The sequence below is a fragment of the Symphodus melops genome, assembly GCF_947650265.1.
Source record: "Symphodus melops genome assembly, chromosome: 4".
Lineage (NCBI taxonomy): Eukaryota > Metazoa > Chordata > Actinopteri > Labriformes > Labridae > Symphodus > Symphodus melops.
The window spans coordinates 27,510,625-27,526,320 of record NC_136694.1 but is presented as its reverse complement, the minus strand read 5'-3'; the positions used below and the strand labels follow the sequence as shown (position 1 = coordinate 27,526,320).

The 15,696-nt window shown below is 42.0% G+C and overlaps 1 protein-coding gene across 1 annotated transcript; it reads left to right on the top strand.

Moving 5' to 3' along the window:
• The first annotated feature begins 465 nt into the window (after nucleotides 1-465).
• On the top strand, nucleotides 466-9,731 carry dhrs3b (dehydrogenase/reductase (SDR family) member 3b). The gene is made up of 6 exons (XM_079342698.1): nucleotides 466-1,236; nucleotides 6,199-6,342; nucleotides 6,640-6,759; nucleotides 7,241-7,479; nucleotides 8,576-8,701; nucleotides 8,806-9,731. The coding sequence occupies exons 1-6, from the start codon at nucleotides 1,042-1,044 to the stop codon at nucleotides 8,888-8,890; spliced, it is 909 nt and encodes a 302-aa protein (XP_079198824.1). The 5' UTR covers nucleotides 466-1,041; the 3' UTR covers nucleotides 8,891-9,731.
• The last annotated feature ends 5,965 nt before the right edge of the window (nucleotides 9,732-15,696 follow it).

Here is a 15,696-nt window from a genome sequence, read left to right as displayed (position 1 = left end):
ATAGATATGTCATATACTCTAGTTTTATAAAAGATGTGACCAGCTGTCGATAACAGAATAAAGGCATCTCGTCCTTTACATCCTCAGAAACAGCTGCTGTGTGAATATGGGTCATTCTCAACATTTGGACTTTATTTTCAACGTTTTATTTTTATTATTTATTTATTCAAAAAATAAGAAATTCTTCCTGCTGTCATTTTTTGTTCTTCTCCAGCATGACCCTTATAATCCCCCATAACCTCCTGTCTCTGTTATGTAAGAGTAGTTTGGTTGTTTTGCATTAACTTCTATCTCTCAGTGAAACCTGTGATTGCAACATCATTGTTTTTCTTCACGTTGCGCAACGAGGTGAAGTGCAGGTCGCTCGACTTAAAAATAAACCTTTCCCAAACACAATTTGGGCACCCACCTGGGACACTATTTGAGCGACCACTGGGGGGCCCCGGACCACAGGTTGAGAACCACCTCTGCAGACACATGAAAGGGGGTGGAGAAGAGGGAAGTACGCAGCCATTCAGGGCAGACGGGCACCGTGGAGCTAAATATTCATCCTCACTTAACATGTCAATCAGGATTAATGCCCTTACAAACCTCTCCTTTAGGTTCATCCAGGTCCTATCACTGCTGGAAGAACCGGAGCCGGGGCAGAGGCGCTGATATATAAGGCAGACCGGGACAGGACAGGAACACAACAACTCCAAAGCAGAGCGGTTTCAGTAGCGCGCACAGCGGAGCGTCGCTTGGACTTGTGTTTCACGTCTGTGCGTCCTGACAGGCGTAATGACTGATCACTCACACATTTGAGAGCACGATCTATGTCGACTTACATGTCAGAGCTTTTCAAACTCACACACGTCTGCGACTTTTGACATTTTGACTCCGATGGATTTCTCATGCAGCAGTGTTTGACACCGCGTGTGATTTTATTTACATGTGGAAGTGAAACTCGCAGGAGCTTTTTTAAGTCGCTGTTTTGGAGGCTTTTGGTAAACTTGCTGCAACGTAAACAGTCCAGTTGTCCTGACGCACACACTTCCCGAGATGGAGCTGAAGAGCGCGTGTCGTATGGTTCTTTTCCCCGTGCAGATGATGTTTTATATCGTCAGGGCAAGTCTGTCTGCGCTGTTGCCCAGCAGAAGGAAAGACCTGAGCAAGGAGGTGGTGTTGATCACCGGAGGAGGACGAGGCATCGGGCGTTACCTGGCCAAAGAGTTCGCCAAGCAGGGGGCCAGAAAGGTAATATCACTTACAGACAACCTGTTGCACACACGTTTTCCCTCCAGACAATGTATTCAATAGAGCTACAGTAAGTAATCGCTTTATTGATCATGTGATGGGAAGACTATTAATCACCAACTAATTGAAATACGGATTAATCGTTTCAAGTAGAAATGTCAAATGTGCTGCTTCCTGCTCTTTCTAGGTGTCAGCATTTTTTTGCTCTCAGTTGGTCCTTGAAGAAATTGCTGACTTTGACGTACTCTTGATTCAACTTTTTTTTTAATTATTATTTGAAAATAAAACAGGAGCATTATTTTTTAGTATGTTTTACAAGTTATAGAGTACTAGTTAAAGAAGAACGTGGTAAACATTATTGGTAGATTTAATTGATTATGAAAAGAGGATAATTAAATATTTTCATGCTCTTGTTATGAGATTGTTTTGGTTTGGCTTGATTGATTGGACACTAAACCTGTAGTAGTATTTGGTCAGACTGCCCCTCCCCCTCCCACTGCTGCTCACCCTATCCCAGGTGTTTAGTTGTTCCATCACACTATGAAAGCAGGGATCATAACCTCGAAGAAGCGTGTTGGTCCAGTGAGACAGGAGGCACTGGCCTTTATTAATGGTTTTTGTATTGCACAACTTTGGGTCAACATGAGGTCAGCTCTGGATGCCTGATTGAGGTGATTCTGCTCAGGGCCTTTTAAGGAAGTGTATTATTGATAAAACCTTTGTAAATGCATTTAGTCAGCTGAATTTGGTAATGGGCGGGGACTTTGTGCCCAAAGCATCACTAAACTGCTTCAAAGCAATCCACATAATCACAGCTCCAACTGCTACCACATTAGAAGGTCTCCTTCCTTCATGTTTTTAATAAAAGCCAGATTCGTTTTGTTTTCATTTTAACAAGAGGACATGATATCCCTTTTATGGCTCCAGATGCAAAACTAACCCAACCAAAAGAGTTGGGAAAGAGCAAATGACATAAGATGATCATGCATTAGTCTAAGCCATTCTAAACCAAACAGTAACTTGAAAACAGACTGTTAGGAGGTCAAAGGTTAGAAACATGAGCAACATCATTATTTACTATGGGATTTAAGTCCTGATTCGTTTTTTTTGGACAGGCTGGTGCCCATTGTTCTGTTTGCTTTAGGGAACAGATTCAATGCATAACACCCTGTGTTCTAGTTCATGAATTTAGTTCTAATGAAATGAACTTTATTTCTGTGACTGTTTTCATATGAAGTGCTTCTTCTTGTAACAAAATAAAAAGAGCAGGAATGTCAGAAGAATCCGTGACAAAAATGAAACTTCATGAGTTATTCTTTGGAAATAGCCCACGCATCAGATCCATGCCCCTCCCCATCCCACACTTCTCTAACAAGCAGCCGTCGCTTGTGATGCTTCAGTGTCTGCAGAGACAGTTCCTCACTGCTGCAGGTTGGGTTCTGTTCCCATCATCATCTCCAGCCACGGTTTGTCAACCCATCCAGTGGGTGAACATTACACAGCTGAGTGTCTGATGAGCCGCTGGTGTCCCTTTTAGCCGTCATGTGCTAATACGGAGCAGCTCCATTTTTGATCACCTCAGACTGGCGTCGTCATTACGCATTCTTCCATGTGTGGTGGTAATTTCCCTGCTAGAGAGCTTTAAGCAGCCCAGCTGAAATCTGCGAGTTATAATTATCCCTACATGTGTGACACGGTCTCCAATGCGCAATTTTAGCAGCTTGAAAACATTGCTAAAAGCTCGGTGAAACACTTACTGCCTCCCTCTGTCTTTCAATGCCATCTCCTCTGGGACTGAGCAAGAAGAAACGAGTGGGTTTTGAAAGCTTTACTCTGCAGCTGCACAACAAAGGATGTCACCACGCTTTTCAGCACCTCATTGTTGGGCATTATCAAGGTGTGAAGGCTTTGAAAACAACACCTGGGGTAATGTGTATGACAATTACTACCAGCCTAAAGAGATGCTAAAAGGATACAGGGCTGTAATTATGAATAGGGCTAACCTCTACGAACTTGCGCTCACCCCAGTTTGAGCCCCTTTGTGAGTGGCAGCCGGAATTTCCTTTTCCCTCCTCTGCTCTGGCTTTGGTCTTTTCACGGTGCGAGGAAGGCTAACTACAGCGTTGATGAAAGAATCCGGCGAGATGGAGAGCCGGGGACTCAGGAGGGGAGCCAGGTCTTCTTGTGTGTAGTTGGAGGGGGAAGCGTTGCAGAACGAAGCTCAGAAACAATAAACCAGAGCAATGTGTTCTCGAAAACAGCATCCAAGTTCAGAGCACAGCGAGAGACTTTTCAGAACAATACCAGTAAATAGCTGACAAGTTAGAACAGCGTTCTTCTTCAAAGCTCCTTTTATGGTATATTTCAGTCCCTTGGAAACAACCCTAGAAAGTGTTTGCAGAAAACATTGATTTTTATGTGGTTGTTCAGATTGCATAAGGAGACCACAGCACGGAAGACGAACCAAAGTGAGGAGGCATTGACAACAGGTTTTTAGTGGGTGTGCGTGTTGTGCTGGAGGCGGGAAGCACACCGCTCCCAGCTGGGTATTGCCCTGCAACTGACCTTGCTGTCTCCGCAGTAATTAGACAGCGGCAGGCGACTGCCTCCTGAACTCCTGCTGCCCCCTCTGTGTGTCGCCTCTGTGCTGGCCCATACAATGGGTGTGAAAAGGAGGGTTCATACCCACCTATACATTCAGATCTAGTAGATAGCGTGTCACTGTAATTTAGCGGGAGTTAATCTGAAACTAGGGAGCCGTTATCACATATGCACTCCTGAACTGTTGATGAAGAGTGTCCAATCATCATGTTCGGTATGTAGTTATTTGCCTTAATATATAAAGTATATCAAGTGTGTCATCTCCTCTTGTAGCTTGCTCTTCGTGAATTTTTTTCTGCTGTGTTCATCAGCTCACACGGACAATTTACCAGGAGGCAGGAAAAAGGCTTTGTAATGTTAGAGTGAACATTTTGCCGTTTGTGTTCACAGATGCAGCTCCCAAGTTTAAAGGACTTTTTTTTTTCTTTCCATGTGTCAACGTTCCATCAGAGCATTAGAAACTAACCGTGCATTTGAAAGATGTCGGGATGATCAAAAACTTAGCTCGTAACTTGGAAAATGTTGGAAAGTGTAAGCACATGTTGGCACCCAACCCAACTGAGTCGACCGACTTGACCTAAGTACGTACCAAAAGAAAGGCAGACCAACGGTTGCCTGGGCGATTGAAAACTTAGCATGAGGTCAGATTTTGCATGTTCATTTTTAGGCTCATTTGTCATCTCTATTATGGTATTATTGTGAATGTATAGTGTCCTGGGTAAGTCATGAAAAATCATCCACATTACAACTTAAAAGTTTTAACACACAAAATAACAACTTCAAAACTTTCCAAAGGGGAACATCCAGGGAAAACATGAATGCTACTTAACTGCACTCAGAGTTTAGTGGCATTGGCACTCCTGTTCTCAAGGGTAAGCAATGCAAGTGTAATTTTGCTGATCACAGAGATTTTTCTCGCAGCACACATTCATGTTAAGTCTTGTAACACGCGCCTTGTTAGAACAATCGATGGTGTATCTCTGATAGCGAGAGCGGCTTGTGTAAGTTCAATTAAAAACTGTTTTCTTACTGTTTCTATCCAGATAGCAATTTGGCCAAAGCTTGTTTGTTCTGAGGGTCTTGTGTGTTGTGACGGGTGATAAACCTAATGAATTAAATAACATTTAAGCAAGAGAGCACAGTTTGAGAGCTGCCTTTTAATGAGAGCTGTCAGCTTTGTTTGTAAGGCTCAAATCCTATTAAAAGCTCTCGGTTATTTATCAAGACCTGTCTGCCTTCGCTGATTACCTAAATAAGGCTGCAAATGAAGCAAACAGAAAACCCAATCAAAGGCAACTCAAACAAGGGTGGTTCACAGAGGGAGCCAAACCCTTATTGCCTCAGATCTGATAAAGAAATAAAGGACAGATTCCAGACTGCAATCAGTGGCGTCCCTGGAGCTTTTAAGTGTCAGTGTTTCCGTGTTTGGTTTGCTTCTGAGGCTATTACCATCAGACACATGAGCAGTGCAAAGTAACACATTAGTTTAGGGATTTTTAAGGGTTGTGACTGTGCAGATTAACAAACTGTCATTAGCAGTTTGCAATGTTTGGCCACATAAAAAAGGCTGGGCACATTGTAAAAGACTGGCAGTGTTTTAAAGTGTCCTCTTACTGCAAGATGACGGCTTCAGTCCCTGAAAAGAGAGCATGTGTGATCATCTGAAGCCATGAAAAACATGGTGAGACGCACTCTCTTTTTGAATGTATTTCTTCCTCTCACATACACAATATCACTTTCCTAAAGAGTTTTTGCTCAAATATTAACCTTGGTCTCGGGCGACTGGCCAAATCCCACACTGGCGTCCTCAGCACTTCACACACGCACTGTTGTCAGACTCCCTGACCAGAAATGACGGGGCTCATCTGCCCAACAGGCCGTGTAATCTCTTTGAGAATTTGTGTTTGAGAGATGAGGAAGGCTCACCCCCTGATTTCATTACCTTTCCCTGACCCCAAAGACTGACAGATCTAATTGCCCAATCACTAGTCCCCCCACCACTCCCCCAACCCCCTCCCTACTTCCATCCAATCCCATGTTCCCTGCTCAAATGACCGGCCTTCATTTAGTCTCTGGGTGGATGAAGAGACAGTTCATTCACACAGAAACCCCCAAGCCTTTAATCTTGCTGGAAAACTATTTGTTCGAGTGAAAATGGCCTCTCTGTTCTCTGAATGAAAAGAACATTACTGCCCAAAGACCTCCAGAGTTACAGCAGGTCTTTACCAGAAATATTGCGCAAAAAACATGCGTAATGTTTTGTTGAGGACTCACTGACTGCCATTCACAGGCCCCAATTCACTGCTTCTGATCTTGGAACAGCTTCTGACCTTTCCCTTAATATGTCATTTCTTTTGATAGGTCATCTTATGGGGCCGAACAGAGAAGTGCCTGAAAGAAACCGCTGAAGAGATCTCTCTCTCCGGAACAGAGTGCCATTACTTCCTGTGCGATGTGGCCAATCGGGAGGAAGTTTACAAGCAGGCCAAAGTGGTTCGAGAAAAGGTAAAACCAGTTCAACACGTCTTTGGGTATTTTTGCTTGCAGAGCGTGTCATTTGCAGAGTCAAGCGGTGCATGACATGTTTCAGCGATGCCTCTCCGTCTGTTCTGGATATTCACTGGCTCTGAGCTGCTCTGCCGCCCACCTGGTGTATAGATTACACTTGAAATGTCGGAATAACTGAGAAGGAGCAGAACTGTACCTTTTTTTTTTTTTTGTATTATTTTTTTTATTAGGCTGTCAGAAAACACCCAAAGTATCTAGCAGAGGTAACTTTTTTTCTGTGCTTTTTAATCTCAGGTGGGAGATGTTACCATATTAGTGAACAACGCAGCTGTAGTCCACGGCAAAAGTTTGATGGACAGCGATGACGACGCCCTCCTCAAATCCCAACACATCAACACGATGGGACAGTTCTGGGTAAGACTCGCAGAAACTAAACCACAGGCAGTTTTTTTTTTTGTTTCAGGCAGGAGGAGGGGAATTCCTCTCAGCAGATTAGCCTTATCATTTTCCTTTGCTGATTATAGCACGGCAACATTTATAGCAGGCAAACACAGACTTGTCAATCATGCGTGTTTTTGTGGCAGGTAAAGTGGGGTATTTCCAAATCTCCTCTCAGCTCCTGAAACATCAGAGGGGTTTTGAAACTCGTGGCATTTTTATTTTTTTGAATAGAGATGAAAAGACTGTGTCGTACGCAGACAGAAATGCAATTATCAACTAAATGGAAATGGAAATTTAATCTGTGGTTACACTGTGAGCCTGGTTCTCTTGTCTGCTCTTCCTTTTACTCTGCTGAATATAATTCACCTTCCCTCACACCGGGCTTTCTTCCACTTTGTCCTCAGCCTCCCATTTCATTCTCACTTATTTTCGTCTTTCTTCTTTCTTTCTCCAGACTACAAAGGCCTTCCTTCCTCGGATGCTGGAGCTGCAGCATGGTCATGTGGTGTGCATAAACTCCATCTTGTCCCAGTCACCAATACCTGGCGCCATAGACTACTGCACCTCGAAGGCCTCTTCTCTGGCCTTCATGGAGAGTCTGACGCTCGGCCTGCTCGACTGTCCCGGCGTCTGCTGCACCACGGTGCTGCCGTTCCACACCAACACAGAGATGTTCCAGGGCATGAGAGTCAGGTACATCATCATTTTTGTAGACTCGACATGTGCGTAGTTCACCACTTTTGCCTGAACTACAAAGAGCAAAAAGTACAAGTTGGATTTTTTAAATTCATGTTGCTCAGGGTAACATTATGTATGCCAACGATTGGATGGTGATTTTCCGTAAATAATGATTGAAGAGAGAAATATATAAGGTCTCTATATTTACTTTGAATGAGATTAGGTCTGTCTATGAATAGTTCAAAAGGAACATTGATAATGACTGAAGATCTAGTTTAGTTTTTTGACCTATCAGAGGCCCAGATTTTTCCCCAATTAAGAGTAGCCCTGTTGCTAATGTACGCTGGTGATGTCATCGAACATGTTTTTAATGGGAAAGTGAGTTTCTCCAGTTTGGCGAGTTAAATAAATGTATTAGGGAGTTCTGCAGGAAACACCGAATGCTGGTACTTTGGGGGCTCTGTTGTCATTAACATACGCACTCCTGAACATTTCCAGAGAATTTTAGGCCCCTTCAAGGCCTCCTGTTCTGGTGGCTCACATACTATGCACCTCAAAGTGAGAGACTTAATCCTGTAAGACTGGAGGAGGGGCGGGCGTTCTCCTGAGGCAAGACATGATGTGAAAAGAGCGACTCGTTAGGCGTGTTTCAAGCAACAGAGTCTCCTACAAGACCCTATATCAAGAACATCAGTGGCAGGATCGATAAACATCAACCAAAGAGAAGACATTCCTAAACACTGGAGAACAGAAAACCTCATGCAGCAGTTGTATCACGTGCATGGAGAGCTTACACAGTCTATGATTGTGCACAGATCGCAGGGAATAAACATCACCACCCCCTCCCGCTCGCTCGCTTTGAATTCTCCTGATTATGTCCTTCTGTGTTCTCACAAAAGCTCAATCACACTTCATGGGGAAAAAATGTGGCTGTTTGCATTCACACATGCAGCTCACCCAGAAAACGTGTCGCTACTCTACGCCATAAAGTTCGGTGAACTAAAGCAGTCTCCATTGCTCTGTAAATTGACATAAAAAAATCCGACAAAGGGCCTGACCTCGGCTTTTTGAGAAAGCATTCTTATCAAAACTACTCTCTTTTCTTTGTTAGGTTTCCCCAGCTGTTTCCGCCTCTTAAACCAGAGGTCGTCGCCCAGAGGACTGTGGATGCAGTCAGAGCTGACAAAGCCTTCCTCTACCTGCCCTGGACAATGCATGCCCTTGTTATTTTAAAAAGGTAACGCATAAATTAATAATTTGTAATTTTTCGTCGAGTCTCTGTTTATTTGTGCAATATTTCCATACTTACCTTTTTTTTTCTCTCTTTGATCTACTTTTCAGCTTCATGCCTCAAGTCGCGCTTGAAGAAATCCACAAGTTTTCCGGGAGTTATACCTGCATGAACACGTTCAAAGGGAGGACATGAGCCCTGGATTAAAGGACAATTTGTGTGCTAAATGAGCAGCTCTTGGGTGTAATGAAGGGAATATGGACCTAAAGACATGTGGGAGAGGAGGAGACCCAGAGACAGTGTGAGGACAAACACTTAGGGGACATGAAAGGTGGTTGATTCTGCAGGTACAGTTAATCGATATACTGCAGGACACACCCTGGTCCCATGTGTATGCATGTGTGCAGGCGTATGTGTATAGTATGAACGACTGAATGCCATTTTCACTTTGAACCGAAGCCATGCATAGTTCTAAACCAGTAGTTATTCTGGGAGGTTTTTGTGACACTTGTTTTAGTCTGTTTTTACACTTCTTTTTTTTTTTTTTTTAAATTCTCTTTTTAACTTGTTTTTGAATCAAACCAGATAATAAAATGAAGTTTTAGAGACGCACTGTGTTTCTTTGTGCATGATGAAAAAGAAAAAGTGAACACTTGGGAGGTACACAACGCTTTGTGTCGGGGTGTCGGGCTTTGACTCCCACGGCAGTGTGAACCACCTTTGATTTATTCTAAAAATGAGATCAGTGACTGTGACAGACGATGTTGTCAAAACATGAAACACACGCTTGGGGGGCATAATTGTGTTATTGTTTGTTCTCTGCTGTCACAAAATGGTGCAGGGGGATGGTGCAATTCTTCATAAACACAATGAACTCATAGCAAGCGGGTGAGGAACTCATCGTTACACGTGCAGAGTGGTCTAAAAACCACATGGATTGAACATAACCGGGCAAAGAGACATATTATATGTATTGAACAAGCAGCAATTGTCAAAAGGCTGACTTTCGCTTAATTAAATGTGAACTTCTTGCTAACCAGGCTCATTTTTATTCAATCTTCTAATGTCTGCATCTGCAACACATTTGTGGTTGTAGAGCATTGAAATGTGATTTGTGTTTGCTAAACCCTGAAGGCTATTATTCCAGAAAACATAATGGGACAATAAGAGGTCTGCTTATGACAAGAGATATCAAGTTTCTACATTTCCCTTTTGAGAATATTACTAAGGAATGAAGCAGGCATGTTTCAAAATGAACAAGACTCAAGCTTGGCAGATGAATTTGAAAAGGTGAAAATGATTAACTGAAATTATCAAAAGGACTGTTTACCATGGGAAATGTGTAAAAAGAGCTTCTTATCTGAAAGGACTCGAGTTGATGAGTACCCTCAACCAACGAGACTAAAATTGGGCTGTGGCTAAATCTTCTCTGAGCTGAACTAAACTCACATCACAGTTATCAATGTAGTACGTCAAAGACAACACACCTTAATTCATGTGGGTTTTTTTTTATTTTTTATTTCTATTTTTTATTTTCTTTATGAGTGTTCCAACAACAACTTCCATAGCTATGCTCTCTATATGAAGCTAACACTAGGCGCTGATTAGCTTAGCCTAGCATAAAGACTCGGAGCTACAGGAAAAGGGCTAGCTTGATGAAGAGTTTTAAGAGGTGCTGAAGGTGGTTTTACTTTTCTCTCTATACACTAAAAACAGGCATTGTCATTACTAATATAACTAACAGAATACAACATACTAAGCTAATGTAATTCAAACAAGCAACAGGCGGGGGAACAAAAGTGCTTTACACATTTGAAACTGCGTCCATAGTGGACACAGTTTCAGAAGCTGCTTAAAGGTGATTACATTCTTGACAAAGACTTGATGTGGACAGAGGAGATAACACGTTTTAAGGTACAGTGTTTTTTAGCAAATCAAACAGCTTTTCACAGCTTTTTGCTTCTAGCCTTCGAACAGTTTGTTAGATTTATTTTAAGCACAAAATATGTTAACCTTCCAAAAAAAAAAAATAAGTTCAAAAGTTCAAGTCTTTTGAAGGTTGCTATGAGCAGTGTTGCACTTGTTACTTGTGTTGCCAAACTCCAACATTTCAGGGACTGCACACTTTGCACTGATTGTTGCATCTTGTTGTGTTTTCACCTGTTTTCAGGACTTCTTGAAGTTATTTTCCCCGTTGAGCGTCAGTTATTCAAAGTCAAATAGGCATGAATTAAGCGGTCGAAAGACCATCGTGAATGACCTTGTTTTCTTCTAATATCGATGTTACATGACAATACAAGGCAAAAAAACGTGTAATCCTCACTGTTCGGTTTAAACCTGTAATTTCAGGAATAGTATTTTCTTTTTTTAAAAGACAAACAAATCTACAGTGTTAGAAAGAAATGGAAAGTTCATGTTATATTGCTCTACAAAAACACACGACCATTAGGGATCATGAGCTGCTATAAAGTAACTAATGAGGTTAAGGAGGGGTTTGTGCTCTTTCTTTTTTTTTGTCCTCACAGATGGCGCAGAGTGAGACGGAACTTGTAAATGTTTAATGAGATGAGGCTAAAAACCTGACCACATTGTGGTTTATTACAATGAAAGATGGAGCTGTGGTTTAAGGGGGAAATACCACACTTTTAAAATCTCATCTGGAGCCTGTTTAGAACTTTTTTTTGTTTAACAAACTTAACCTCTTGTTCAAGCGATTCAAAGGAAAACACACGTACAGAAACCTGCTAAATCTGTTAGGGGTTAAAACAGTCTTTCAGATGAAGGGAAAAAAATGAAACGTCAATGCATCATTTGGAATTACAGCAGCCTATAATGTTCCAGCTGTGGATAAGATTGCATTTGGTAAGACAATCATCAGTCTAACCACTCTCTCTTACACCACATTCAATGGCAGCTAATGTTATTTGACCTCCCAAAATAGTATTTGCTTTCACACATTAAAGGGACAGTTTGATTAATGTGTTGTACTGTCATCTTTATCTGCAGACCTGAAACATGACCTCATATTTTCATTCTCTGTGTTTGCCTACCGAGATGCTCTGATTGTTCCTCTCGAGACGGGAATGAGTATATTTAGATCAGAGCAAAGAGCAATGTTCAGCGAAAATGCAACAGAGCGCAAATTTGTGCTTATCCATGGGTCGTGCTGCTTTCTTTGTGTGCTGTGAGGTTAATCATGAAGCTAACGATGCTGACATGCTTTTACGTCCCCGCAACCAAAGAAAAGGACAAAGCCAAAGAATCTTTTTTTTTTTTTTTAAGACAAAACTAAGACAAAAAAATGAGGAGTGGCTGAGGATTAGACACGGTGGATGTGCCAAATAAACTCATCAAAACAAAACAGGATCTAAGTCGCCTCTAATCTAATTAAAAAGAAATGCAAACAGACGGTGCAGCATGACAATATACACTATATATATACAGACTGTCCTCTTATTACTGAAGACCATGACACCAGCCATACTCCATGAACCAAAGCAAAATGTGACAACATAAAGAACAAACACACTGACAGTAAATGCACAGCGGACTTTGACCTCGCAGGGGAAGCTATACTTCAACCTCTGATGATAAAAAGTGTTGGAGAGACATTTACTATTTATTATCTAACTGCTGGTTGCAAAAGTTTGCTGGTAGTAAAAACATCTGTCATGCTATCAGAGAAATTAGACTAGTTTGATTTGAACCTCAGGACATTAAAGGTGCACTCAGCATCCTCTACTTGATTTGAAAGTACAAAGCAGTTTCAGGTTATTTTTGGATGGTTTGTTAACAGAACTAGAATCACCTCCTCAGGTATCTTTGCTGCAGATCTTCTTCATCCAGTAGGAAGTAATAGTTTGTTTGCAGAGCTATACTTTCAATGTATCTCTGTATCAACAATAGACATGTGAAGGAATACGGAGCTCCACAAATCCAGACACACAGCAAGACACCCCACATCAGAGCACACGTCAAAGAAAGCAAACAACCAGAGGCAAACCCAGGAGAGTGGCTGTAAAATCTGGGATAGTGCCTGCCCTTTGGCTGCTAGACAAGGCCCATAAAGATTCATTTGAATCCCAGCGAACCATAAACTCACTCCTGTGCACTCACGATAGGGCCGCACATTGTGATCAGTAGGTGACCCACACTGGGTGGGGAGGGCCGACGGGCTCTGCAGAGAGTGAACCCGAGCCTCCTTCAAGGGCCTGTTTCTCATTCTCAGAGTGAGCTGTTGCGAAAGCAGAGGGAGAAGCAGCATGTTGGGATGGATCTAGGTCGAGGAGGCATGTTCACGTATGCTGAATGAGGAGGGCTAGAATGGTTGGGAATCTCATGGGGTAGGTTCAGAGCAGGGTTAGCCAAATACTGAATAAATCAAAGGAGGTTTTGGAAAGCCTTTTCTCCGCTGAAGACACTCAGCTCCCCGGTGACTGACCAGGCGCAGGTGGAGGCAGAGGACCTAGGGTTTGGTCACATGGGGCGAAATCTGAGCATGTAGCTGTCTCAGCTGTGAACACATCCCCTGGGGCCAGTTCCACAATGAAAGACTTTGACTTGGATCTGAATCACAGTTTAACTTCAGATAGATGTCTAAATTCTCCTTTGCACAAACACCGTTACTGATTATGTTCATTAGCACTAATTGACGGACCTTGCAAATTTGTTCAAACGGCTCAGCTCTGATCACTCTGCTAGCAAGGGTTGACCTTCTTGAGGAACAAAAGAGTTACCACAGCACATTTTCTGAGAAAAAAACATGTTAAAAAATAACTAGGACAAAAAAATGCAATCACGGCATTAATAGTAACCCCAGGGACATCGATGGCAGGTAAAAGACTTGTTTTCTTGAGTGGACAATGATAATTAATGTTTAAATGACACATTTTTGAGCTTCATACAAATCCTTTCCTACCTTTGGGACAACGTCTTGAAATAAACAGATCAATCAGTAAACTAATGAGTTTCTAAAAACTGCAGATCAGTCTAAATTATCCATGTGAATCCGGCCGTGGTGTTTTTACGGGACATTGGCCTCTCCAATGCAATCCTCTGAAAACTGGGTTCTTTGCTCAAATGACAATTTGATAACAACCACTGTATTGATCCACAAAAAAACAACTGAAATCACTGGAGCATACACGCCAGGCCAGTGTAACTTAACATGAAACAACACACACTTGTGCACATACTTTACTGTATTCATAGCGGGGAGGTGTAAACATGCTAACGTGCAAACATTTGTGTGGATGGGCGATGAGGTGGGGATGCTGACCCAAGGGATCCTATATCGCAGAGCCTGTAAACAGCCAGCAGAAACAGAACTCAGGAGTCAGCCTGTGTTGTTGTAGTCCATACATTGCATCTTACTTTTGATTGAAACTGTAATGCACATGTGCTAAAAGCCCCCCTTAATTCAGAGGAAATGCATATTGCCAGTTTATTGGGCGATGGAGAAGATGCTGTTTGCAAACGTAGGTGTCGTGCCAAAACACATTAAAAGGTTACTGTTTTCTACTGTAAACTGAAGGACTTAACAAGCTATAGTTTTTCTCTGTCTTCCTTCAGTATGGGTCATTTGAAAAAATACTCAATTTTGATTTTCATCTTTGATTGAGTTGGCGAAATATTAGCGATTATAATGTGTTGCTGCCCCTTTTTAATAAAGGCCATAGAAGTTTCTATTTCTGTCCTTTTAAACACAGCAAAAAGCCAGAGTTTTCTTTTTCCAATATGCCATCCAAGCATTTGTAATCCTAACACAGGGGCGAGGAAAGTCGGCCTCCAATGATCCATTAAATACATTATAGGTGCCCCGGATCTGGAGTCCATTTGGCTTGTTGTGCAGTGATGCTGAACGCATTTCAAACACAGCCTGCGCAGGATTCTGTCCTTATTCACATCACATAGGCCACAGATCCTGTGACTCCCAGTTTCTTGGCAGATGGATCACTGTGACTTTGAAGCAGATTATGGCTCTACTGCATGAGAGAAATGAGTTTCCAAAACACTTGTATCCATTTCAGCTTCACAGTCATTTGATACCTGGAAAATGTTTGCTGACTGCTTTTTAAAAATATTACTTCAAACACATCACAATACAGGATTTTAAACATTCACACCGAGGCTCTTCATAGAGAATCCTTGAGTAAAGGGCTTTTTCACTAAATGAGCTATGGACTACTGTAATTAATAAACATTTTTTCAGCATTCTCACCCAGAAATGGTAAACAGACTTCAGTTTATATGGCAATTTTCTTAGTTTTCTAACTACTCCAAGTGCTTTTACACCGCAGGTCACACCTTCCTACCTACCCATTCACACACTGATGGCAGATGTATGACTATCCAATCAAAGCCAACTTCATTTGTTAAGAACTTTACAACAAACAACCACAGCTGACCAAAGTACTGTAGAGTAAAATAAAATACATAACAGCTAACAACAGTAATAACAGCTGTGACTATGACTATGTAGCGAGACTAACTAAAGGAACTAATCCATTCTCACGCCACAGATGAAGCAGCAGATCGCATTTTAGTTTGTTGGCTGCTGGTTTAAAGCCTTTGCTTCATCATTTTGGCAATAGAACTCAACAGTGTGGTTCTGAGAGTAAAACTATCCTTCATTTTCTCCAGGGCAGATTTATTTATTTGCTATAATACCATAATCATCCAAGGTAGACTGACTACGAGCTACCTGATTGCGAAATAAGGAAGACACAAGTTCTTAGTATATCTAGTTCTTAGTGTTTTCAGAAAATGATGGTTGGTTCACAAAATCAGGGAAAATAGTCTCACAGAGATGTCTGTGATTGGTGTAGCTTGCTTTTGCCACGACGATCTTTCCCACCCCTAGGCACAGATAGTTTCGCTAACAGGCTTGCTAGTGAGTTAGCTAACCCAAATTTACTGGTTGTCATTAGCAACAAGTGACTGTACTTGGTTGAGACGGCGGGGCTTAAGTATGACTCGCTCTTATTGAGCTATATTCTTTT

Coding starts and splice junctions, on each gene's coding strand:
- dhrs3b (XM_079342698.1), top strand. CDS start 1,042: ATGGAGCTGAAGAGCGCGTGTCGTATGGTTCTTTTCCCCGTGCAGATG. Junction 1,237..6,198: donor CCAAGCAGGGGGCCAGAAAG/GTAATATCACTT, acceptor TTCTTTTGATAG/GTCATCTTATGGGGCCGAAC. Junction 7,480..8,575: donor TTCCAGGGCATGAGAGTCAG/GTACATCATCAT, acceptor TTTCTTTGTTAG/GTTTCCCCAGCTGTTTCCGC.